The sequence below is a fragment of the Bombina bombina genome, chromosome 7, assembly GCF_027579735.1.
Source record: "Bombina bombina isolate aBomBom1 chromosome 7, aBomBom1.pri, whole genome shotgun sequence".
Lineage (NCBI taxonomy): Eukaryota > Metazoa > Chordata > Amphibia > Anura > Bombinatoridae > Bombina > Bombina bombina.
In genome coordinates this window covers 569,684,730-569,712,694 of record NC_069505.1, presented here as the reverse complement: position 1 = coordinate 569,712,694, position 27,965 = coordinate 569,684,730, and the positions used below count along the sequence as shown (strand labels likewise).

General features: G+C 42.6%; 1 protein-coding gene across 1 annotated transcript; it reads right to left on the bottom strand.

Moving 5' to 3' along the window:
- Positions 1 to 216: 216 nt before the first annotated feature.
- On the bottom strand, positions 217 to 27,680 carry NELFE (negative elongation factor complex member E). The gene is made up of 11 exons (XM_053689152.1): positions 27,557 to 27,680; positions 25,539 to 25,634; positions 22,739 to 22,808; positions 21,680 to 21,825; positions 20,675 to 20,749; positions 20,460 to 20,497; positions 19,500 to 19,732; positions 2,855 to 2,999; positions 2,691 to 2,745; positions 1,896 to 1,998; positions 217 to 739 (listed from the first exon to the last, which is right to left on the bottom strand). The coding sequence occupies exons 2-11, from the start codon at positions 25,611 to 25,613 to the stop codon at positions 627 to 629; spliced, it is 1,053 nt and encodes a 350-aa protein (XP_053545127.1). The 5' UTR covers positions 25,614 to 25,634; positions 27,557 to 27,680; the 3' UTR covers positions 217 to 626.
- Between the last annotated feature and the right edge of the window lie 285 nt (positions 27,681 to 27,965).

Genomic DNA, 27,965 nt, shown 5'->3' with positions numbered 1-27,965 from the left:
GCGGTTTCCGCTCTGGACCTGCACAGCTCTGCAACTCTAGAGTGGCACTTCTACTGTGTGTTTAACCCTTTGTGGGGATTAAAGACACTGTAGTACAGGTCGATATTCTTAAAATTTCATGCTCCAATGAATTAGCACATGTCATTTTCTGACTATTATGGACGACCCTTTTAAGTATGACAAACACAATTAAAAAAAAGAAATGACGCCCATAAATTAAAAATAAATAATGAATACACATTGTATTTTTATTACTCTGCTTAAGAAAACATTTTATGTGGGATTTTATTTTGAGTTGAACGTCCCTTTAACTAACTTTACCCATATAGCGTTTACCAAGCATTTTTTTTATACGTTTGGTTTAAATTGTAACTAAAATATAAAACACTGGCGAGTTATGGCAAAAAATTATACCGTTGCTGAATTTCCATAAAGTCCTGAAGACGACGGCTAAACAAAATGTACAGCTTCACAAATACGTTTGATTAGTAGAACAAAGGAGTCTCCCGGTTGCCAGACTAGGCGATGGTCATGTTCTGAGACACCTACGCACCATTGAAACAAGATTTATTATTACATCCGTATCACACCTATATTTCTACACTGTGAGGGTCTCTTTGCCCTCGTTAACCCGGGTTCTTGCCGCTACTAGGTGGTGCGTTCTCACTTAAGAAATCTTCTGAGTAGATGACCTGAGACCTCTTATCTCGGTGAGAACCTTTTGTACTGTTTTGGACAGCTGTGGACAAGAAAGCGCAAGAATCAGAGAGTTCAAACAATAAAAACAAAAACAATTCTTATTTGAACCCACCCACTCTTTCTTAAAGGGGCAGTTAAGTCAAAATTAAACTTTCATGACTCACATAGGGCATGCAATTACATAGGGCATGCAATTTTAAACAACTTTCCAGTTTACTTTTATCATCACATTTGATTTGTTCTCTTTGTATTCTTTGTCAAAAGCTAAACCTAGGTAGGCTCATATGCTAATTTTTAAACCATTGAACCGCCTCTTATCTCAGTGCATTTTGACAGTTTTTCACAGTTAGACACTGCTAAGTCATGTGTGCCATATAGATAACATTATGCTCACTCCAATGGAGTTAGTTATAAGTCAGCACTACAATGCAAGTCTGTCAAAAGCACTGAGATAAGGGGCAGTCTGCAGAGGCTTAGATACAAGGTAATCACAGAGGTAAAAATAATATTAATATAACCGTGTTGGTTATGCAAAACAGGGGAATGGGTAATAAAGGGATTATCTATTGTTTTAAACAAACATTTTTAAGTAGACTGTCCCTTTAAGAGGTTTGTTGTATCAAGCTCACTTCTAAAAACAAACATTTATTAAAGTGGCATGAAACCCTAAATTTGTATTTCATGATTAGGATAGAACACACAATTTTAAACCACTTTCCAATTTACTTCAGTTATCTAATTTACTTTGCTCTCTTAGTATCCTTTGTTGAAAGAGCAGCAATGCACTTATGGGAGCTAGCTGCTTATTGGTGGCTGCATATATATGCAACTTGTCATTGGTTCGTCTAATGTGTTCAGCTAGCTCCCATTAGTGCATTGTTGCTCTTTCCACAAAGGATATCAAGAGAATGAAGCAAATTTGCCAATAAAAGTCAATTGTATGATCTATCTCAATCATGAAAGAAAATTTGGAGTCCCATGTCCCTTTAATCTTTGGAAACCACAGTCTACTATCATTCATCAGAACTTACAAATATTTGGCACATAGGAGGTAAGTGTTCTAAAATCACAAAGGAAAGTGACAGCATTCTGACTACTTAATGCATTCATGGCTGGCGTACTGCATATGCAAACTTTATATACACACATGGTCATGATTTACATGATGTCATACATGGTCTGATGTCATCACTCACCTAGAGATCCCCATATGGATTTCCCAGTGGCTGCATCCAACATGGGCTGTTTTCTGGCAATACTGACTTTCACTGGGATTTCTTCTATCAGCATGTTATTAAGCTGTGGGAAGTGAAGGGCAAATGGAAAGGGAGAAATACATATAGGAGGGAGAGGCGAGAGAGAGGCAAGGAAGGGGAAGGCGGGAGAGGACGAAGAGAAGGAAGGAGGGAGAGAAAAGAGAGAAGGAAGGAAGAGGAAGGAGAGAGGGAAGGAAGAGAGGGAAGGAGGGAGAGGAGGTAGAGAAGGAAGGGGAAGGAGGGAAAGAAGGCAGGGAGTAGGGGAAGGAGGTAGAGAGGGCAGGCAGGAGGGAGATAGGAAAAGAGGAAGGACGCAGGGAGAGAGAGTAGGAAGGGAAAGGATGGAGAGTGGGATGGATGAAGGGAGGCGAGGAAGAGGTATTGGAGGAGGGAAAGAAAGTAGAGTTATGGTAGCATGGGAGGAAACAGAAAGAAAGTTGGGAGGTAAAAACAGAGGATGTAGAAAAGGAATGAGGAAGGGAAGAGGAAGAAGAAAGGGAGTGAGAGAAAGAAAGAAAAAGGAAGTAGTAAGACATTGTAGAGAAAAAAGGAAGTGATTTAAAGAACAATAGAAAGAAAAAAAGTGACAAAAGTGAAAGAATACAAAAGAAAAGATGTAAAATAAATACTAGAAAATATAGCAGAAAGAAGTGTAAGAACAAAGAAAATAAGTAGAAAGAAAAAAAAAGTGAAGTTGATTTTGGAAAAAGGGGGAAAAAAGACTGAAGAGCAAACCTCTGTAATTGCCTGGTCAGCTGACTCCATCTTCTCAAAGGTGACAAAGGCGCAGCTGGGGACAAAGAGACACTGGTGGTCACAGTACTTTAGGGATCTGACCCTCCTCTTATTCCCCCTTCAGGTACTGAGTGAGCCCAGGGGCCTGTTGCCTGACTACTTACTTCCTTGGAGAGTCCATGGAAAGATCTATGATGCTTCCAAATTTAGAGAAGGCTTCACGAAGCATTGTCTGAGTCATCCCCATGCCGTGAACGTACACAGTGTTTCCCTTTCTAGGGGCGCGACGTTCAGGGAAAGAATCTGATCCTGGAAAATGTAACAGACGTTAGCGATAAGTCTCTGTCCCATAACACAGACAGAAGGGAGCTATGTGTATGTGACACAGACAGAAGGGAGCTATGTGTATGTGACACAGACAGAAGGGAGCTATGTGACACAGAGAGAAGGGAGCTATGTGTATGTGACACAGACAGAAGGGAGCTATGTGACACAGAGAGAAGGGAGCTATGTGTATGTGACACAGACAGAAGGGAGCTATGTGACACAGAGAGAAGGGAGCTATGTGTATGTGACACAGACAGAAGGGAGCTATGTGTATGTGACACAGACAGAAGGGAGCTATGTGTATGTGACACAGACAGAAGGGAGCTATGTGTATGTGACACAGAGAGAATGGAGCTATGTGTATGTGACACAGAGAGAAGGGAGCTATGTGTATGTGACACAGAGAGAATGGAGCTATGTGTATGTGACACAGAGAGAAGGGAGCTATGTGTATGTGACACAGAGAGAAGGGAGCTATGTGTATGTGACACAGAGAGAAGGGAGCTATGTGTATGTGACAGAGACAGAAGGGGGCTATGTGTATGTGACACAGAGAGAAGGGAGCTATGTGTATGTGACACAGACAGAAGGGAGCTATGTGTATGTGACACAGAGAGAAGGGAGCTATGTGTATGTGACACAGACAGAAGGGAGCTATGTGTATGTGACACAGAGAGAAGGGAGCTATGTGTATGTGACACAGAGAGAAGGGAGCTATGTGTATGTGACACAGACAGAAGGGAGCTATGTGTATGTGACACAGAGAGAAGGGAGCTATGTGTATGTGACACAGACAGAAGGGAGCTATGTGTATGTGACACAGACAGAAGGGAGCTATGTGTATGTGACACAGACAGAAGGGAGCTATGTGTATGTGACACAGACAGAAGGGAGCTATGTGTATGTGACACAGACAGAAGGGAGCTATGTGTATGTGACACAGACAGAAGGGAGCTATGTGTGTGTGACACAGACAGAAGGGGGCTATGTGTATGTGACACAGAGAGAAGGGAGCTATGTGTAAGTGACACAGACAGAAGGGAGCTATGTGTATGTGACACAGACAGAAGGGAGCTATGTGTATGTGACAGAGAGAGAAGGGAGCTATGTGTATGTGACACAGACAGAAGGGAGCTATGTGTATGTGACACAGACAGAAGGGAGCTATGTGTATGTGACACAGACAGAAGGGAGCTATGTGTATGTGACACAGACAGAAGGGAGCTATGTGTATGTGACACAGACAGAAGGGAGCTATGTGTATGTGACACAGACAGAAGGGAGCTATGTGTATGTGACACAGAGAGAAGGGAGCAATGTGTATGTGACACAGACAGAAGGGAGCTATGTGTATGTGACACAGAGAGAAGGGAGCTATGTGTATGTGACACAGACAGAAGGGAGCTATGTGTATGTGACAAAGAGAAGGGAGCTATGTGTATGTGACAGAGACAGAAGGGAGCTATGTGTATGTGACACAGACAGAAGGGAGCTATGTGTATGTGACACAGAGAGAAGGGAGCTATGTGTATGTGACACAGACAGAAGGGAGCTATGTGTATGTGACACAGACAGAAGGGAGCTATGTGTATGTGACACAGACAGAAGGGAGCTATGTGTATGTGACACAGACAGAAGGGAGCTATGTGTATGTGACACAGAGAGAAGGGAGCTATGTGTATGTGACAGAGAGAGAAGGGAGCTATGTGTATGTGACACAGAGAGAAGGGAGCTATGTGACACAGAGAGAAGGGAGCTATGTGTATGTGACATAGAGAGAAGGGAGCTATGTGTATGTGACACAGAGAGAAAGGAGCTATGTGTATGTGACACAGAGAGAAGGGAGCTATGTGTATGTGACACAGACAGAAGGGAGCTATGTGTATGTGACACAGAGAGAAGGGAGCTATGTGTATGTGACACAGACAGAAGGGAGCTATGTGTATGTGACACAGACAGAAGGGAGCTATGTGTATGTGACACAGACAGAAGGGGAGCTATGTGTATGTGACACAGAGAGAAGGGAGCTATGTGTAGTGTGACACAGACAGAAGGGAGCTATGTGTATGTGACACAGAGAGAAGGGAGCTATGTGTATGTGACACAGACAGAAGGGAGCTATGTGTATGTGACACAGACAGAAGGGAGCTATGTGTATGTGACACAGAGAGAAGGGAGCTATGTGTATGTGACACAGACAGAAGGGAGCTATGTGTATGTGACACAGAGAGAAGGGAGCTATGTGTATGTGACACAGACAGAAGGGAGCTATGTGACACAGAGAGAAGGGAGCTATGTGTATGTGACACAGAGAGAAGGGAGCTATGTGTATGTGACACAGACAGAAGGGAGCTATGTGTATGTGACACAGACAGAAGGGAGCTATGTGTATGTGACACAGAGAGAAGGGAGCTATGTGTAATGTGACACAGACAGAAGGGAGCTATGTGTATGTGACACAGAGAGAAGGGAGCTATGTGTATGTGACACAGACAGAAGGGAGCTATGTGTATGTGACACAGACAGAAGGGAGCTATGTGTATGTGACACAGACAGAAGGGAGCTATGTGTATGTGACACAGACAGAAGGGAGCTATGTGTATGTGACACAGACAGAAGGGAGCTATGTGTGTGTGACACAGAGAGAAGGGAGCTATGTGTATGTGACACAGAGAGAAGGGAGCTATGTGACACAGAGAGAAGGGAGCTATGTGTATGTGACACAGAGAGAAGGGAGCTATGTGTATGTGACACAGACAGAAGGGAGCTATGTGTATGTGACACAGAGAGAAGGGAGCTATGTGTATGTGACACAGACAGAAGGGAGCTATGTGTATGTGACACAGACAGAAGGGAGCTATGTGTATGTGACACAGACAGAAGGGAGCTATGTGTATGTGACACAGACTGAAGGGAGCTATGTGTATGTGACACAGAGAGAAGGGAGCTATGTGTATGTGACACAGAGAGAAGGGAGCTATGTGTATGTGACACAGAGAGAAGGGAGCTATGTGTATGTGACACAGAGAGAAGGGAGCTATGTGTATGTGACACAGAGAGAAGGGAGCTATGTGTATGTGACACAGACAGAAGGGAGCTATGTGTATGTGACACAGAGAGAAGGGAGCTATGTGTATGTGACACAGAGAGAAGGGAGCTATGTGTATGTGACACAGAGAGAAGGGAGCTATGTGTATGTGACACAGACAGAAGGGAGCTATGTGTATGTGACACAGACAGAAGGGAGCTATGTGTATGTGACACAGAGCAGAAGGGAGCTATGTGTATGTGACACAGACAGAAGGGAGCTATGTGTATGTGACACAGACAGAAGGGAGCTATGTGTATGTGACACAGACAGAAGGGAGCTATGTGTATGTGACACAGAGAGAAGGGAGCTATGTGTATGTGACACAGAGAGAAGGGAGCTATGTGTATGTGACACAGAGCAGAAGGGAGCTATGTGTATGTGACACAGAGAGAAGGGAGCTATGTGTATGTGACACAGAGAGAAGGGAGCTATGTGTATGTGACACAGAGAGAAGGGAGCTATGTGTATGTGACACAGACAGAAGGGAGCTATGTGTATGTGACACAGAGAGAAGGGAGCTATGTGTATGTGACACAGAGAGAAGGGAGCTATGTGTATGTGACACAGACAGAAGGGAGCTATGTGTATGTGACACAGAGAGAAGGGAGCTATGTGTATGTGACACAGACAGAAGGGAGCTATGTGTATGTGACACAGACAGAAGGGAGCTATGTGTATGTGACACAGAGAGAAGGGAGCTATGTGTATGTGACACAGACAGAAGGGAGCTATGTGTATGTGACACAGACAGAAGGGAGCTATGTGTATGTGACACAGACAGAAGGGAGCTATGTGTATGTGACACAGAGAGAAGGGAGCTATGTGTATGTGACACAGAGAGAAGGGAGCTATGTGTATGTGACACAGAGAGAAGGGAGCTATGTGTATGTGACACAGACAGAAGGGAGCTATGTGTATGTGACACAGACAGAAGGGAGCTATGTGTATGTGACACAGACAGAAGGGAGCTATGTGTATGTGACACAGAGAGAAGGGAGCTATGTGTATGTGACACAGACAGAAGGGAGCTATGTGTATGTGACACAGACAGAAGGGAGCTATGTGTATGTGACACAGAGAGAAGGGAGCTATGTGTATGTGACACAGACAGAAGGGAGCTATGTGTATGTGACACAGAGAGAAGGGAGCTATGTGTATGTGACACAGACAGAAGGGAGCTATGTGTATGTGACACAGACAGAAGGGAGCTATGTGTATGTGACACAGAGAGAAGGGAGCTATGTGTATGTGACACAGACAGAAGGGAGCTATGTGTATGTGACACAGACAGAAGGGAGCTATGTGTATGTGACACAGACAGAAGGGAGCTATGTGTATGTGACACAGACAGAAGGGAGCTATGTGTATGTGACACAGACAGAAGGGAGCTATGTGTATGTGACACAGACAGAAGGGAGCTATGTGTATGTGACACAGTGACACAGAGAGAAGGGAGCTATGTGTATGTGACACAGAGAGAAGGGAGCTATGTGTATGTGACACAGAGAGAAGGGAGCTATGTGTATGTGACACAGAGAGAAGGGAGCTATGTGTATGTGACACAGAGAGAAGGGAGCTATGTGTACTGTGACACAGAGAGAAGGGAGCTATGTGTATGTGACACAGAGAGAAGGGGAGCTATGTGTATGTGACAAGAGAGCAGAAGGGAGCTATGTGTATGTGACACAGAGAGAAGGGAGCTATGTGTATGTGACACAGAGCAGAAGGGAGCTATGTGTATGTGACACAGAGCAGAAGGGAGCTATGTTGTAATGTGACACAGAAGAGAAGGGAGCTATGTGTATGTGACACAGACAGAAGGGAGCTATGTGTATGTGACCAGAGAGAAGGGAGCTATGTGTATGTGACACAGGACGAGAAGGGAGCTATGTGTATGTGACACAGACAGAAGGGAGCTATGTGTATGTGACACAGAGAGAAGGGAGCTATGTGTATGTGACACAGTGACACAGACAGAAGGGAGCTATGTGTATGTGACACAGTGACACAGAGAGAAGGGAGCTATGTGTATGTGACACAGAGAGAAGGGAGCTATGTGTATGTGACACAGACAGAAGGGAGCTATGTGTATGTGACACAGACAGAAGGGAGCAATGTGTATGTGACACAGACAGAAGGGAGCTATGTGTAGTTGACACAGACAGAAGGGAGCTATTGTATGTGACACAGACAGAAGGAGCTATGTTGTATGTGACACAGACAGAAGGGAGCTATGTGTATGTGACACAGACAGAAGGGAGCTATGTTATGTGACACAGAGCAGAAGGGAGCTATGTGTATGTGACACACCGAGAGAATGGAGCTAAGTGTATGTGACACAGAGAGAAGGGAGCTATGTGTATGTGACACAGAGAGAAGGGAGCTATGTGTATGTGACAGAGACAGAAGGGACTATGTGTATGTGACACTCAGACAGAAGGGAGCTAGTGTATGTGACCAGAGAAGAAGGGAGCTATGTGTATGTGACACAGAGAGAAGGGAGCTATGTGTATTGTGGACACAGACAGAAGGGAGCTATGTGACACAGAGAGAAGGGAGCTATGTGACACAGAGAGAAGGGAGCTATGTGGTATGTGACACAGACAGAAGGGAGCTAAGGTGTATGTGACACAGACAGAAGGGAGCTATGTGTATGTGACACAGAGAGAATGGAGCTAAGTGTATGTGACACAGAGAGAAGGGAGCTATGTGTATGTGACACAGAGAGAAGGGAGCTATGTGTATGTGACAGAGACAGAAGGGGGCTATGTGTATGTGACACAGAGAGAAGGGAGCTATGTGTATGTGACACAGAGAGAAGGGAGCTATGTGGATGTGACACAGATAGAGAAGGGAGCTATGGTGTATTGGACAGAGAGAGAAGGGGAGCTATGTGTATGTGACACAGAGAGAAGGGAGCTATGTGTATGTGACACAAGACAAAGGGAGCTATGTGTATGTGACCCAGGAGAGAAGGGTAGCTATTGTATGTGACACAGGAGAAGGGAGCTATGTGTAGTTGACACAGACAGAAGGGAGCTATAGTGTATGTGACACAGACCAGAAGGGAGCTATGTTGTATGTGACACAGAGAGAAGGGAGCTATGATGTATGTGACACAGACAGAAGGGAGCTTAAGTGTGATGTGACAGCAGAGAGAAGGGAGCTATGTGTATGTGACACAGACAGAGGAGGCTATGTGTATGTGACACAGACAGAAGTGAGCTATGTGTATGAGTACACAGAGATGAAGTGAGCTATGTGTATGTGACACAGCACAGAAGGGAGCTATGTGTATGTAGACACAGACAGAAGGAGCTATGTGTATGTGACACAGACAGTAAGGGAGCTATGTGTAGTTGACACAGAGAGAGGAGCTATGTGTATGTGACATAGGAGATGAAGGGAGCTATGTGTATGTGACACAGAGAGAAAGGAGCTAGTGACACAGAGAGAAGGGAGCTATGGTGTAGTTAGAAGGGAGCTATGTGTATGTGACACAGACAGAAGGGAGCTATGTGTATGTGACACAGACAGAAGGGAGCTATGTGTATGTGACACAGAGAGAAGGGAGCTATGTGTATGTGACACAGACAGAAGGGAGCTATGTGTATGTGACACAGAAAGAAGGGAGCTATGTGTATGTGACACAGAGAGAAGGGAGCTATGTGTATGTGACACAGAGAGAAGGGAGCTATGTGTATGTGACACAGACAGAAGGGAGCTATGTGTATGTGACACAGACAGAAGGGAGCTATGTGTATGTGACACAGAGAGAAGGGAGCTATGTGTATGTGACACAGACAGAAGGGAGCTATGTGTATGTGACACAGAGAGAAGGAAGCTATGTGTATGTGACACAGACAGAAGGGAGCTATGTGTATGTGACACAGAGAGAAGGGAGCTATGTGTATGTGACACAGACAGAAGGGAGCTATGTGTATGTGACACAGACAGAAGGGAGCTATGTGTATGTGACACAGAGAGAAGGGAGCTATGTGTATGTGACACAGACAGAAGGGAGCTATGTGTATGTGACACAGACAGAAGGGAGCTATGTGTATGTGACACAGACAGAAGGGAGCTATGTGTGTGTGACACAGAGAGAAGGGAGCTATGTGTATGTGACACAGAGAGAAGGGAGCTATGTGACACAGAGAGAAGGGAGCTATGTGTATGTGACACAGAAAGAAGGGAGCTATGTGTATGTGACACAGACTGAAGGGAGCTATGTGTATGTGACACAGAGAGAAGGGAGCTATGTGTATGTGACACAGACAGAAGGGAGCTATGTGTATGTGACACAGAGAGAATGGAGCTATGTGTATGTGACAGACAGAAGGGAGCTATGTGTATGTGACACAGAGAGAAGGGAGCTATGTGTATGTGACACAGAGAGAAGGGAGCTATGTGTATGTGACACAGAGAGAAGGGAGCTATGTGTATGTGACACAGACAGAAGGGAGCTATGTGTATGTGACAGACAGAAGGGAGCTATGTGTATGTGACGCAGAGAGAAGGGAGCTATGTGTATGTGACACAGAGAGAATGGAGCTATGTGTATGTGACACAGAGAGAAGGGAGCTATGTGTATGTGACACAGAGAGAAGGGAGCTATGTGTATGTGACACAGAGAGAAGGGAGCTATGTGTATGTGACACAGACAGAAGGGAGCTATGTGTATGTGACAGACAGAAGGGAGCTATGTGTATGTGACGCAGAGAGAAGGGAGCTATGTGTATGTGACACAGAGAGAATGGAGCTATGTGTATGTGACACAGACAGAAGGGAGCTATGTGTATGTGACACAGACAGAAGGGAGCTATGTGTATGTGACACAGAGAGAAGGGAGCTATGTGTATGTGACACAGAGAGAAGGGAGCTATGTGTATGTGACACAGAGAGAAGGGAGCTATGTGTATGTGACACAGACAGAAGGGAGCTATGTGTATGTGACACAGACAGAAGGGAGCTATGTGTATGTGACACAGACAGAAGGGAGCTATGTGTATGTGACACAGAGAGAAGGGAGCTATGTGTATGTGACACAGAGAGAAGGGAGCTATGTGTATGTGACACAGACAGAAGGGAGCTATGTGTATGTGACACAGACAGAAGGGAGCTATGTGTATGTGACACAGACAGAAGGGAGCTATGTGTATGTGACACAGAGAAGGAGCTAGATTATTCTAGTGTATTAGACACAGAAGAAAGGGAGCTATGTGTATGTGACACAGACAGAAAGGGAGCTATGTGTATGGTGACACAGAGAGAATGGAGCTATGGTGTATGTGACACAGACAGAAGGGAGCTATGTGTTATGTGTTAGACACAGACAGAAGGGAGCTATGTGTATGTGACACAGACAGAAGGGGAGCTATGTGTATGTTGACACAGACAGAAGGGAGCTATGTGTATTGTGACACAGACAGAAGGGAGCTATGGTATGTGACACAGACAGAGAGGGAGCTATGTGTATGTGACACAGACAGAAGGGAGCTATGTGTATGTGACACAGACAGAAGGGAGCTATGTGTATGTGACACAGACAGAAGGGAGCTATGTGTATGTGACACAGAGAGAAGGGAGCTATGTGTATGTGACACAGACAGAAGGGAGCTATGTGTATGTGACACAGACAGAAGGGAGCTATGTGTATGTGACACAGACAGAAGGGAGCTATGTGTATGTGACACAGAGAGAATGGAGCTAAGTGTATGTGACACAGAGAGAAGGGAGCTATGTGTATGTGACACAGACAGAAGGGAGCTATGTGTATGTGACACAGACAGAAGGGAGCTATGTGTATGTGACACAGAGAGAAGGGAGCTATGTGTATGTGACAGAGACAGAAGGGAGCTATGTGTATGTGACACAGACAGAAGGGAGCTATGTGTATGTGACACAGAGAGAAGGGAGCTATGTGTATGTGACACAGACAGAAGGGAGCTATGTGTATGTGACAGAGACAGAAGGGAGCTATGTGTATGTGACAAAGACACAAGGGAGCTATGTGTATGTGACACAGACAGAAGGGAGCTATGTGTATGTGACACAGACAGAAGGGAGCTATGTGTATGTGACACAGAGAGAAGGGAGCTATGTGTATGTGACACAGAGAGAAGGGAGCTATGTGTATGTGACAGAGACAGAAGGGAGCTATGTGTATGTGACACAGACAGAAGGGAGCTATGTTTATGTGACACAGACAGAAGGGAGCTATGTGTATGTGACAGAGACAGAAGGGAGCTATGTGTATGTGACAAAGACACAAGGGAGCTATGTGTATGTGACACAGACAGAAGGGAGCTATGTGTATGTGACACAGACAGAAGGGAGCTATGTGTATGTGACACAGAGAGAAGGGAGCTATGTGTATGTGACACAGACAGAAGGGAGCTATGTGTATGTGACACAGACAGAAGGGAGCTATGTGACACAGAGAGAAGGGAGCTATGTGTATGTGACACAGACAGAAGGGAGCTATGTGTATGTGACACAGACAGAAGGGAGCTATGTGACACAGAGAGAAGGGAGCTATGTGTATGTGACACAGACAGAAGGGAGCTATGTGTATGTGACAGAGACAGAAGGGAGCTATGTGTATGTGACACAGACAGAAGGGAGCTATGTGTATGTGACACAGAGAGAATGGAGCTATGTGTATGTGACACAGACAGAAGGGAGCTATGTGTATGTGACACAGACAGAAGGGAGCTATGTGTATGTGACACAGAGAGAAGGGAGCTATGTGTATGTGACACAGAGAGAAGGGAGCTATGTGTATGTGACACAGACAGAAGGGAGCTATGTGTATGTGACACAGACAGAAGGGAACTATGTGTATGTGACACAGAGAGAAGGGAGCTATGTGTATGTGACACAGAGAGAAGGGAGCTATGTGTATGTGACACAGACAGAAGGGAGCTATGTGTATGTGACACAGACTGAAGGGAGCGATGTGTATGTGACACAGAGAGAAGGGAGCTATGTGTATGTGACACAGAGAGAAGGGAGCTATGTGTATGTGACAGAGACAGAAGGGAGCTATGTGTATGTGACACAGAGAGAAGGGAGCTATGTGTATGTGACACAGACAGAAGGGAGCTATGTGTATGTGACACAGAGAGAAGGGAGCTATGTGTATGTGACACAGACAGAAGGGAGCTATGTGTATGTGACACAGACAGAAGGGAGCTATGTGTATGTGACACAGACTGAAGGGAGCGATGTGTATGTGACACAGAGAGAAGGGAGCTATGTGTATGTGACACAGAGAGAAGGGAGCTATGTGTATGTGACAGAGACAGAAGGGAGCTATGTGTATGTGACACAGAGAGAAGGGAGTTATTTGTATGTGACACAGACAGAAGGGAGCTATGTGTATGTGACAGAGACAGAAGGGAGCTATGTGTATGTGACACAGACAGAAGGGAGCTATGTGTATGTGACACAGAGAGAATGGAGCTATGTGTATGTGACACAGACAGAAGGGAGCTATGTGTATGTGACACAGACAGAAGGGAGCTATGTGTATGTGACACAGACAGAAGGGAGCTATGTGTATGTGACAGAGACAGAAGGGAGCTATGTGTATGTGACACAGACAGAAGGGAGCTATGTGTATGTGACACAGAGAGAAGGGAGCTATGTGTATGTGACACAGACAGAAGGGAGCTATGTGTATGTGACACAGACAGAAGGGAGCTATGTGTATGTGACACAGAGAGAAGGGAGCTATGTGTATGTGACACAGAGAGAAGGGAGCTATGTGTATGTGACACAGACAGAAGGGAGCTATGTGTATGTGACACAGAGAGAAGGGAGCTATGTGTATGTGACAGAGAGAAGGGAGCTATTTGTATGTGACACAGACAGAAGGGAGCTATGTGTATGTGACACAGACAGAAGGGAGCTATGTGTATGTGACACAGACAGAAGGGAGCTATGTGTATGTGACACAGAGAGAATGGAGCTATGTGTATGTGACACAGAGAGAAGGGAGCTATGTGGTAAGTGGACACAGACAGAAGGGAGCAATGTGTATGTGACACAGACAGAAGGGAGCTATGTGTATGTGACACAGACAGAAGGGAGCTATGTGTATGTGACACAGAGAGAAGGGAGCTAGTTGTTATGTGACACAGACAGATGGGGAGCTATGTGTATGTGACACAGACAGAAGGGAGCTATGTGTATGTGACACAGACAGAAGGGAGCTATGTGTATGTGACACAGAGAGAATGGGAGCTATGTGTATGTGACACAGAGAGAAGGGAGCTATGTGTATGTGACACAGAGAGAAGGAGCTAATGTGGTATGTGACACAGACAGAAGGGAGCTATGTGTATGTGACACAGAGAGAAGGGAGCTAGTTATGTGACACAGACAGAAGGAGCTATGTGTATGTGACACAGAGAAGGGAGCTATGTGTATGTGACACAGACAGAAGGGGAGCTATGTGTATGTGACACAGAAAGAAGGGAGCTATGTGTATGTGAACACAGAAAGAAGGGAGCTATGTGTATGTGACACAGACTAGAAGGGAGCTATGTGTAATGTGACACAGACAGAAAGGGAGCTATGTGTATGTGACACAGACAGAAGGGAGCTATGTGTATGTGACACAGACAGAAGGGAGCTATGTGTATGTGACACAGAGAGAAGGGAGCTATGTGTATGTGACACAGAGAGAAGGGAGCTATGTGTATGTGACAGAGACAGAAGGGAGCTATGTGTATGTGACACAGACAGAAGGGAGCTATGTTTATGTGACACAGACAGAAGGGAGCTATGTGTATGTGACAGAGACAGAAGGGAGCTATGTGTATGTGACAGAGACACAAGGGAGCTATGTGTATGTGACACAGACAGAAGGGAGCTATGTGTATGTGACACAGACAGAAGGGAGCTATGTGTATGTGACACAGAGAGAAGGGAGCTATGTGTATGTGACACAGACAGAAGGGAGCTATGTGTATGTGACACAGAGAGAAGGGAGCTATGTGTATGTGACACAGAGAGAAGGGAGCTATGTGTATGTGACACAGACAGAAGGGGGCTATGTGTATGTGACACAGAGAGAAGGGAGCTATGTGTATGTGACACAGAGAGAAGGGAGCTATGTGTATGTGACACAGACAGAAGGGAGCTATGTGTATGTGACACAGACAGAAGGGAGCTATGTGACACAGAGAGAAGGGAGCTATGTGTATGTGACACAGACAGAAGGGAGCTATGTGTATGTGACACAGACAGAAGGGAGCTATGTGACACAGAGAGAAGGGAGCTATGTGTATGTGACACAGACAGAAGGGAGCTATGTGTATGTGACAGAGACAGAAGGGAGCTATGTGTATGTGACACAGACAGAAGGGAGCTATGTGTATGTGACACAGAGAGAATGGAGCTATGTGTATGTGACACAGACAGAAGGGAGCTATGTGTATGTGACACAGACAGAAGGGAGCTATGTGTATGTGACACAGAGAGAAGGGAGCTATGTGTATGTGACACAGAGAGAAGGGAGCTATGTGTATGTGACACAGACAGAAGGGAGCTATGTGTATGTGACACAGACAGAAGGGAACTATGTGTATGTGACACAGAGAGAAGGGAGCTATGTGTATGTGACACAGAGAGAAGGGAGCTATGTGTATGTGACACAGAGAGAAGGGAGCTATGTGTATGTGACACAGACAGAAGGGAGCTATGTGTATGTGACACAGACAGAAGGGAGCTATGTGTATGTGACACAGACTGAAGGGAGCGATGTGTATGTGACACAGAGAGAAGGGAGCTATGTGTATGTGACACAGAGAGAAGGGAGCTATGTGTATGTGACAGAGACAGAAGGGAGCTATGTGTATGTGACACAGAGAGAAGGGAGTTATTTGTATGTGACACAGACAGAAGGGAGCTATGTGTATGTGACAGAGACAGAAGGGAGCTATGTGTATGTGACACAGACAGAAGGGAGCTATGTGTATGTGACACAGAGAGAATGGAGCTATGTGTATGTGACACAGACAGAAGGGAGCTATGTGTATGTGACACAGACAGAAGGGAGCTATGTGTATGTGACACAGACAGAAGGGAGCTATGTGTATGTGACAGAGACAGAAGGGAGCTATGTGTATGTGACACAGACAGAAGGGAGCTATGTGTATGTGACACAGAGAGAATGGAGCTATGTGTATGTGACACAGACAGAAGGGAGCTATGTGTATGTGACACAGACAGAAGGGAGCTATGTGTATGTGACACAGAGAGAAGGGAGCTATGTGTATGTGACACAGACAGAAGGGAGCTATGTGTATGTGACACAGAGAGAAGGGAGCTATGTGTATGTGACACAGACAGAAGGGAGCTATGTGTATGTGACACAGAGAGAAGGGAGCTATGTGTATGTGACACAGAGAGAAGGGAGCTATGTGTATGTGACAGAGAGAAGGGAGCTATGTGTATGTGACAGAGAGAAGGGAGCTATTTGTATGTGACACAGACAGAAGGGAGCTATGTGTATGTGACACAGACAGAAGGGAGCTATGTGTATGTGACACAGAGAGAATGGAGCTATGTGTATGTGACACAGACAGAAGGGAGCTATGTGTATGTGACACAGACAGAAGGGAGCTATGTGTATGTGACACAGAGAGAAGGGAGCTATGTGTATGTGACACAGACAGAAGGGAGCTATGTGTATGTGACACAGACAGAAGGGAGCTATGTGTATGTGACACAGACAGAAGGGAGCTATGTGTATGTGACACAGAGAGAATGGAGCTATGTGTATGTGACACAGACAGAAGGGAGCTATGTGTATGTGACACAGACAGAAGGGAGCTATGTGTATGTGACACAGAGAGAATGGAGCTATGTGTATGTGACACAGACAGAAGGGAGCTATGTGTATGTGACACAGAGAGAAGGGAGCTATGTGTATGTGACAGAGACAGAAGGGAGCTATGTGTATGTGACACAGAGAGAAGGGAGCTATTTGTATGTGACACAGACAGAAGGGAGCTATGTGTATGTGACACAGACAGAAGGGAGCTATGTGTATGTGACACAGACAGAAGGGAGCTATGTGTATGTGACACAGAGAGAATGGAGCTAAGTGTATGTGACACAGAGAGAAGGGAGCTATGTGTATGTGACAGAGACAGAAGGGAGCTATGTGTATGTGACACAGACAGAAGGGAGCTATGTGTATGTGACACAGAGAGAAGGGAGCTATGTGTATGTGACACAGAGAGAAGGGAGCTATGTGTATGTGACACAGACAGAAGGGAGCTATGTGTATGTGACACAGAGAGAAGGGAGCTATGTGTATGTGACAGAGACAGAAGGGAGCTATGTGTATGTGACACAGAGAGAAAGGAGCTATGTGTATGTGACACAGAAAGAAGGGAGCTATGTGTATGTGACACAGACAGAAGGGAGCTATGTGTATGTGACACAGACAGAAGGGAGCTATGTGTATGTGACACAGACAGAAGGGAGCTATGTGTATGTGACACAGAGAGAAAGGAGCTATGTGTATGTGACACAGAAAGAAGGGAGCTATGTGTATGTGACACAGACAGAAGGGAGCTATGTGTATGTGACACAGAGAGAATGGAGCTATGTGTATGTGACACAGACAGAAGGGAGCTATGTGTATGTGACACAGAGAGAAGGGAGCTATGTGTATGTGACACAGAGAGAAGGGAGCTATGTGTATGTGACACAGAGAGAAGGGAGCTATGTGTAAGTGACACAGACAGAAGGGAGCTATGTGTGTGTGACACAGAGAGAAGGGAGCTATGTGTATGTGACACAGACAGAAGGGAGCTATGTGACACAGAGAGAAGGGAGCTATGTGTATGTGACACAGAGAGAAGGGAGCTATGTGTATGTGACACAGAGAGAAGGGAGCTATGTGTATGTGACAGAGACAGAAGGGAGCTATGTGTATGTGACAAAGACACAAGGGAGCTATGTGTATGTGACACAGACAGAAGGGAGCTATGTGTATGTGACACAGACAGAAGGGAGCTATGTGTATGTGACACAGAGAGAAGGGAGCTATGTGTATGTGACACAGACAGAAGGGAGCTATGTGACACAGAGAGAAGGGAGCTATGTGTATGTGACACAGACAGAAGGGAGCTATGTGTATGTGACAGAGACAGAAGGGAGCTATGTGTATGTGACAGAGACAGAAGGGAGCTATGTGTATGTGACAGAGACAGAAGGGAGCTATGTGTATGTGACACAGACAGAAGGGAGCTATGTGTATGTGACACAGACAGAAGGGAGCTATGTGTATGTGACACAGACAGAAGGGAGCTATGTGTATGTGACACAGAGAGAAGGGAGCTATGTGTATGTGACACAGAGAGAAGGGAGCTATGTGTATGTGACACAGACAGAAGGGAGCTATGTGTATGTGACACAGAGAGAAGGGAGCTATGTGTATGTGACACAGAGAGAAGGGAGCTATGTGTATGTGACACAGAGAGAAGGGAGCTATGTGTATGTGACACAGACAGAAGGGAGCTATGTGTATGTGACACAGACAGAAGGGAGCTATGTGTATGTGACACAGAGAGAAGGGAGCTATGTGTATGTGACACAGAGAGAAGGGAGCTATGTGTATGTGACACAGACAGAAGGGAGCTATGTGTATGTGACACAGACAGAAGGGAGCTATGTGTATGTGACACAGACAGAAGGGAGCTATGTGTATGTGACAGAGACAGAAGGGAGCTATGTGTATGTGACACAGACAGAAGGGAGCTATGTGTATGTGACACAGACAGAAGGGAGCTATGTGTATGTGACACAGACAGAAGGGAGCTATGTGTATGTGACACAGAGAGAAGGGAGCTATGTGTATGTGACACAGACAGAAGGGAGCTATGTGTATGTGACACAGACAGAAGGGAGCTATGTGTATGTGACACAGAGAGAAGGGAGCTATGTGTATGTGACACAGAGAGAAGGGAGCTATGTGTATGTGACACAGACAGAAGGGAGCTATGTGTATGTGACACAGACAGAAGGGAGCTATGTGTATGTGACACAGACAGAAGGGAGCTATGTGTATGTGACACAGACAGAAGGGAGCTATGTGTATGTGACACAGACAGAAGGGAGCTATGTGTATGTGACACAGACAGAAGGGAGCTATGTGTATGTGACACAGAGAGAAGGGAGCTATGTGTATGTGACACAGAGAGAAGGGAGCTATGTGTATGTGACACAGAGAGAAGGGAGCTATGTGTATGTGACACAGACTGAAGGGAGCTATGTGTATGTGACACAGAGAGAAGGGAGCTATGTGTATGTGACACAGAGAGAAGGGAGCTATGTGTATGTGACACAGACAGAAGGGAGGAAATTACTTCGATAGAAGCCATCTCTGTCTCTCTCCCTGTCTCGTTCTCTGTCCCGTTCTCTGTCTCGGTCTCGATCTCTGTCACTACGGTCTCGCTCCCGCTCTCTCTCCCTGTCACGGTCTCTTTCTCTCCCACGTTCTCGATCGAATGGTTCTCTGTCACTGCTACGTCTCGCTTCTCTTTCACTCTCTCGCTCCTCTTGTTCAGGTTCTCGTATCCGCTCGCTCGAGCTGACAAAGCTGAGAGAAGTAGAGTTTTCAGATGCAAGTCAGAAAAGAAAATGACAGCGAGAAACACAGTGAGGGAGGGGAGAGAGAAATGGAGAAAGATGGAAAGGGAGACAGGAAAAAGTGAAAAAAAATGACTAAAAAGGGGAAATCGGATAAAATATACTTTAACTTTTAAAGGGATACTAAACCCAATTTTTTTTTCTTTTAAGATTCAGATAGTGCAGCAATTGTAAGCAACTTTCTAATTTACTCCTATTATCACATTTTCTTTGTTCTCTTGTATCTTTATTTGAAAAAGCAGGAATGTAAGCCTACAAGATGGCCCATCTTTGGTTCAGCACCTGGGTAGAACTTGCTAATTAGTGGCTTAATGTAGCTTACATTCCTGCTTTTTCAAATAAAGATACCAAGAGAACAAAGAACATTTGATAATAGGAGTAAATTAGAAAGTTGCTTAAAATTGCATGCTCTATCTGAATCATGAAAGAAAAAAATTTGGGTTCAGTGTCTCTTTAGCAACCGAGGAAAACACATAAAATCTATCAATATATCTATCTATACATACGCACTATTCTACAACTCAAAGACAAACACGCTGATGGGTGCATCCCCTCTATAGGGCAAACATTCGAAATGATTCCACACAAAATTATAACCCACCAGTACCGAGACCAGTGGGATCACCATTACTATAAATTAAACTAGATTTGAAAATCATAAATACAACGCTTCTCACCTCTCATATAAGGACTTTCTCTGAGTACGTCTGGAACTCTGGGTAAGGAAGAAGGGAAAGGGTGAGAAAATAGATAAAAGTGTGGAATAGAGAGAGGGAAAAAAAACATTTATGTAGTGGTAGCTGCATTGCTACTTTACAGACAATATTTTTTAAAACTATAACCATCAAACAAAAAATATTGCAATGCATCTTTGATATTAAACTTTACTTACCTCAGCCTGTTCTTCATCCACAGAGACACTACGCTGGAAAGGCTGGAAGCTCGGAGCCGGACCTTTATCAGGATCCTACAATACAATATTTTTTAATAGTGGGGGAGCTCAATTAGGACATAGAGAGTTCAGTATATTACAGAAGGTGAAGTCCTTAGGTTATAGCACAGTGACACCCAGTGGTCTATGGTGTGTATTACGCGCAGTATTTTTATGAAGGTATGACAGCTACACTTAGTGGTCAGTTTGTGTATCACACAATTGAAATTCCAATTAAAATGCACAAGTGGGACTTTTTGTTCAGAATGTTTGTTTTAGAAGAAGCATACTTCTATGGTTGTAGCACCGGAAATATATTACTATGGGTAGAAAAGCTAACACTCAGTGGCTAGTGTGTGTTTTTTACAAGGATTATGTTATAGATTTTGTGCATGACCACCCAGAGATTTTTGGAATGAATTATAGGAAATATATTTATTTTGGTACAGTGCCACACTCTAGACAATGTGTGTATTAAATGGATAGTCTACTTGATTTTTTATAGCTGATATTTTAATTTTGTTTACACCTTTACAACCCATTCTGCAGCATTGTATAACCGACATTCTTTATAACCTCTAAGTGTGCCTGTTTCTAAGCCACTGCAGGCTGCCTCTTATCTCAGTGATTTTTTATTAGCTTTTTAAATCTTGCACAACAGCCAGACAGTGCTAGTTCCTGTGTGCTATATTGATAACATTGTGGAGAATGATAATGGTTATACAAGAATCAGCACTAGTTGGCTAAAAAGCACCGAGATAAAGGGGCAGTCTGCAGAGGCTTAAATACAAGGTAATCATAAAGGTGAAAAGTATATTTCTATAACAGTGTTGGTTATGCAGAACTGGGGAATGGGTAATAAAAAAGTATCTATCTTTTTAAACAATCTATGTTTTTATGTACATTTTAATTTTTCTTAATGAAAGCAAATTATTCTGGAGAGAGAGAACGAAGGATTGAACTGACCTTAAGTTTACCCTCCAGAGTGCGAGAGCGTTTGAAGCCGCTGTTCTTGGTCCCTGACTTTATAGCACTAATAGCGCCAGTCTTTACCAACATCTTGGCTTGTTCTGTGGCTGTAGCTGTGTCGACTACAGGCTGGTCTGAGAGGGCTATAGGGAAAAGGGAACACAAAACAATGAACAGAGCAATAAGGAAGTCCATTGAAGAGAAGCAGAATCAACACATAGAAAATGTGCATAGGTGTCTGGAGGTGTTAAAGGGATGATACTAAACCCAAACTTTTTTGTTCATGATTCAGATAGAGTAGCAATTTTAAGCAACTTTCTAATTTTCTCCTATTATCAATCTTTCTTTGTTCTCTTGCTATCTTTTTGTGAAAAGCAGGAATTGAAATCTTAGAAGCCGGACCATTTTTGGTTCAGCACCTGGGTTGCGCTTGCTGATCTGGTGGCTAAATGTAGCCACCAATCAGCAAACGCTATTCAGGGTGCTGAACCAAAAAATGGTCTGGCTTCTAAGCTTTACATTCCGGCTTTTCAAATTAATATAGCAAGAGAACGAAGAAAAATTGATAATGAGATTAAATTAGAAAGTTGCTTAAAATTGCTACTCTATCTGAATCATGAGAGAGAAAAAATTTGGGTTTCGTATTCCTTTAAGGAGTAGCCTAAACTACAATAAAATAAGAACACCGAATGGACAAAAGTAACGAGAATTAAAAAAATAAAGAGAAAGATAACGTGAACGGAAACTAACTATGAAAAAGAATGAAATAGGAAGACTAAAGAAAATTGAATAATAAAAGGATGAAAAAGGTGAGTTAATAAAAAATACTCAGTAAACATAAAAATGAGAGAGAATAAGAAAAGGAAGACAACAAAATAAATAGTGGTAAGAAAGAATGGAGGCAAAAACTGGAAATGTTAAAACAGAAAGACAAGATCAAGGAGAAGGGATTGATATATAAAAACAAACGATAAAAAAAGGAAAAACTATAAATAAATAGACGGATAAAAATAAATAAAAACTGATGAAAATGACAAGAATGTTACAAGAACTCACATCTTTTGATACCAGCCTGACTGGTCTGGTTAGTTGATGTTTGTTTTTTGAGAGCAAGTAGAGCTTTCTTCTACAAAAAGGGAAAGATAAAAGACATTAGGGATTTTTTTTATGCACATATGGTATTTGGAGCAGATCTTAGCTAATAGTCCTCAACAATAGCAATAGGTTAGAGCTGAGCATAGGAATAACCTCAGGAGGGAAGCTGAACTCTGCACAGCCACCAACTCATGGGAGAAAATAGATGAAGGTTGGGTAGACACTACTCAAAAATGAAGTACAGTGAACGAAATTCCTCAGGGGTGGAGCTAGATTAAGGTGGTTTAGACACTCCTCTGAGGTACAAAAAGATAAAACCACCTATTCAAAAGCAAGAATACATTGCACAAATATTTTGTGGTGTATCTACACTAATCAAGTACTAAAGGATTTCTCAAAAACTACCACCAAATGATACAGCGCAATACTATCCCAGCAAAGATTAAAAATGATTATTTAAATAAAATGTTCTATTCAAATGATGAATATTTTCTAACCTAACTACAAAAAAAAATAAAAATATATATATATATATATATATATATATATATATATGATGATCTGTATATTAATTACGAAATTGAACAAAAAATCTATAATATAAATAAAATAAAAAATAAATAAATAAACGAATTGAAATAAAGTCTTATAAATAGGAACCAATAATTTTGTATAAATCCAAATGTGGGCACAGTCTTACTGTTGATTGTATTTGTTCCAAATGATATTACTTTCAGACCCAGCTGCAGCTATTTCAAACACACTGCTTGTCTTGCAGTTTGATCGCCAAACACTTTTCTCCCAGAAAAACAGCGCAGTCTGTGAAAGAAAGAAGGACTCCAATAGTGCAATATTGTATAAAATAAGCACTCTTTATTTACAACAAGTAAGCCAAATACTCACAATATCTGGCGTGGTTAAAATCACATAAAGGTATCTTTGAAATAACAGCTGATTTAGAGCAGTCCTGTGGTCTGTACACGCTTGGGAAGTGAACAGCGATGTACCCGATCAATAAATCAAATAAACAGTAATAGAGCCAAATATTCACAGGGTGAGGAGCACTCAGACAGTGCTATTCGGAGCAGACTGGATATTTAGCAGCGATCCAGCTCACTGATCTGCCGGGCTGCAGGAACAGGAGGGCATCAAATCTGAAGAAGATAAGACAGACAAACCGCCTGTGTGTGCCAGTTCAAGACCAAATGATTACATAAGAAACTCTCATTCAGGGTACTCACATTTGTGAAGAGTACTCAGACAGTGCTATTAGGCGCAGACTGGATATTTAGCAGCAACCCAGCTTACTGATCTGCCTGGCTGCAGGAACAAGATGGCATCAAATCTGAAGGAGAAAACAGACAGGCCAAGCCGCCTGTGTGTACCAGTACAATACCAAGTAATATCAAAAGAAACTCTCATTCAGGGTACTCACATTTGTGAAGAGCACTCAGACAGTGCTATTAGACACAGACTGGATATTTAGCAGCAACCCAGCTTACTGATCCAACCGATAGCAGGAACAATGGAACACAAGGATCCCAAAGCATAGAGGTCCCAATGGATTAGGAGTGCACTTAGATGCTGCAAGGGTGCTACAACAACTGCAGCCAGAGACTCCCTATGGGAGTGGTAGGTGGGCAGGAAAGGCACGGTTCCAGTATATAAAATGGTAAAAATGATTTAATAAAATGTCACAAATACAAGGTAAAAAATAAAACATAAAACAATGGAACCAATAGGTAGGGAATACTAGTTACCCTCCTTTACAGATGCAACATGTTTCTCAGCGCTTACCACGCTGTTTCATCAGGAATCATTGTTCCTGCTATCGGTTGGATCAGTAAGCTGGGTTGCTGCTAAATATCCAGTCTGTGTCTAATAGCACTGTCTGAGTGCTCTTCACAAATGTGAGTACCCTGAATGAGAGTTTCTTTTGATATTACTTGGTATTGTACTGGTACACACAGGCGGCTTGGCCTGTCTGTTTTCTCCTTCAGATTTGATGCCATCTTGTTCCTGCAGCCAGGCAGATCAGTAAGCTGGGTTGCTGCTAAATATCCAGTCTGCGCCTAATAGCACTGTCTGAGTGCTCTTCACAAATGTGAGTACCCTGAATGAGAGTTTCTTATGTAATCATTTGGTCTTGTACTGGCACACACAGGCGGTTTGTCTGTCGTATCTTCTTCAGATTTGATGCCCTCCTGTTCCTGCAGCCCGGCAGATCAGTGAGCTGGATCGCTGCTAAATATCCAGTCTGCTCCGAATAGCACTGTCTGAGTGCTCCTCACCCTGTGAATATTTGGCTCTATTACTGTTTATTTGATTTATTGATCGGGTACATCGCTGTTCACTTCCCAAGCGTGTACAGACCACAGGACTGCTCTAAATCAGCTGTTATTTCAAAGATACCTTTATGTGATTTTAACCACGCCAGATATTGTGAGTATTTGGCTTACTTGTTGTAAATAAAGAGTGCTTATTTTATACAATATTGCACTATTGGAGTCCTTCTTTCTTTCACAGACTGCGCTGTTTTTCTGGGAGAAAAGACTAAAGGATTTCTGTCTGAACCTGCCAGACACAGAGTTCAGTGCAGTCCCTTCTATAGGATGGAACTATTCTCAAACTCACCAATGAGGATCCAACTTAATGTAGACTATTAAAAAAATTCAGCTACTGTACATACTGACATATTTGTCACGGGCGACTAAGAAAACAATGGAAAACACTATCATGATCTATGATCAAACTACATTACCTTTTTCTTTAACTTTGCAAACTTTCTTTGTAGGGTTTCCTCTTCTTCTGTTAAGCTTACAGGCATTAGGCCCATGATTTCAGGAGTGAGTGATCGCTTTAGAGAGAGGGCGTGTAAACAAGCAAATAATTTAGATCAGAGATGAAAATAGTAGCTATATTTACCATATTATTGTATAAATGTTTGTATATATTTAACAATTCAGTGGCTAACAAGCTATAAATTGCACTAGCGTTGCCAAATACTGCCCCCCCCCATCAGATTTAATAGTAGATCAAGTGAAATTAAAGGGACATTTAACACTAAAAGAATCTAGATAAAATGGTTAATTCAAAGCAAAAATTAGCCTGAGAAAAATATGCAGATGTGTTTTAAAAATATATATTAAAAGGATACTAACCCCTCATTTTTTCTTTCATGATTCACATAGAGCATGCAATTTTAAGCAACTTTCTAATTTACTGCTATTATCAATTTTTCTTTGTTCTCATGTTATCTTGATTTGAAAAAGCAGTAATAAAAGTTTAGGAGCCGGCCCATTTTTTAGTTCAGCACCTTGGTAGAGCTGCTGATTGGTTTGCTACATTTAGCCACAAATCAGCAAGTGCTACCCAGGTACTGAACAAAAAATGGTCCGGCTCTAAAGCTTACAGTACTGCTTTTTCAAATCAAGATAGCATGAGAACAAAGAAAAATTGATAATAGGAGTAAATTAGAAAGGTGCTTAAAATCTCATGCTCTATCTGAATCATGAAATAAAAAAAATTGGGTTTAGTATCCCTTTAAATATTTAAATGCTAAAAAAGTAACGTTGTAGAGTCCATAACGCAGTGTGTATTAAAGGGACATTAAACACTAAATAAATGCTAGATAAAACGATGCATTGAAAGAAAAGATTATTCTGAAAATAACATGTAGATGTATTTTTCAAAGTTTCATTAGTTGTGTATATAGTGACATAATAAATGTAAAGTTTTAATTCCTATAAAACAATGGGTGCTTCCATGTTGTAATTTAGGTTACGGTACTTTCTCTGCTGTGGCCAATCAGGGACAGTTATATTCCACACAGCTATTGGCTGCACACTCTAGTGACCTATTTATAACAGGAACTAAAAAGCTCACAATTTCAGAATGGAATTACAGGAAAAGGGGACAAAATAAATAATGAGTCTGTAGAGTTTGTTTTTATATATAATTTGTTATCATTTTATATTACTATCTCAAAGTGTTTAATGTCCCTTTAATATACCAGAAAAATTACCTAGTTGTTAAACTCACAAACCTGCCAATAAAAAAGGAAGTAACATTTTTTTTTTTTTAAATAAGGTCTCATTTTAGTGCATCTAATGCAATCTAAGTCAATATGTTTAAACAGTAGAGGGAGATATTTTTTTTTAAGAGGTGAACTATTCATAATTATTTATTTTGACTCTTCCCCCCCCCCTCTGTAAATAGAACCTGAAAAGTAAATCACAAAATTTGCTTTAACAGCATGGGCAGCAGGAACAAATATACATATTAAAGTCTAAGAGTGAATGTATGTGTAATACACACAGACAAACATAAAATATTATGTATTATTTATCTACTTATAGATAAATATTGATATCTTTGTGTTGGAATGATTTTATATATATATATATATATATATATATATATATATATATATATATATACACACACACACATATACACTACATGCATACATATACACCCCCCCCCCAATAGCTGCCTATAATGTATTTTTTTTTACATATAAAGTTAAGTTCCCTTGTACTCCTGTAAAAAGAAGCTTATATAGCAAAAAAATAATTATTACGATGATTTGAAACACAAATATATATATATATATATATATATATATATATATATATATATATATATATATATATATATATATATATATATATATATATATATACATTGAAATATCCAACTACAAGCAACTAAGAGCAGTTAATGGGAGAGATGCATTTACACGAAATAAATGAACACATAAGATACAATGTAACTCACTTTTACGTTCCTGTTTGTTGGTCGCTGTATTTTTGCGTCAAACACCTATAATCAAATCTGCCAACCAGGATTCGGATGCCAACCATTGACGTCACCGTCGAAGCGACATTTCTCGACGGCTCACGTAACTTGACGGGCAGGAAAGAACGCGACCATTAGCCAATCAACATAAAGATCTGCTACATAAACTCGAGCAGAGCTTCCGCCACACTTAACATGGCCGACTAAGCGGCCAATCAAAATTACAGCATCTTATATTGACGTAATATTATCGCCAGGGTTACCCTTTGTTTCCCATTTTTACTGTTCTGTAAATTACTCAACAAACTATTTTAGAGTATCTGATTGGGATTATGGGTTTGTGGTGCGGATCTGTAATTCACTGAAACTGCAGCTTGGCGGTGCTGGT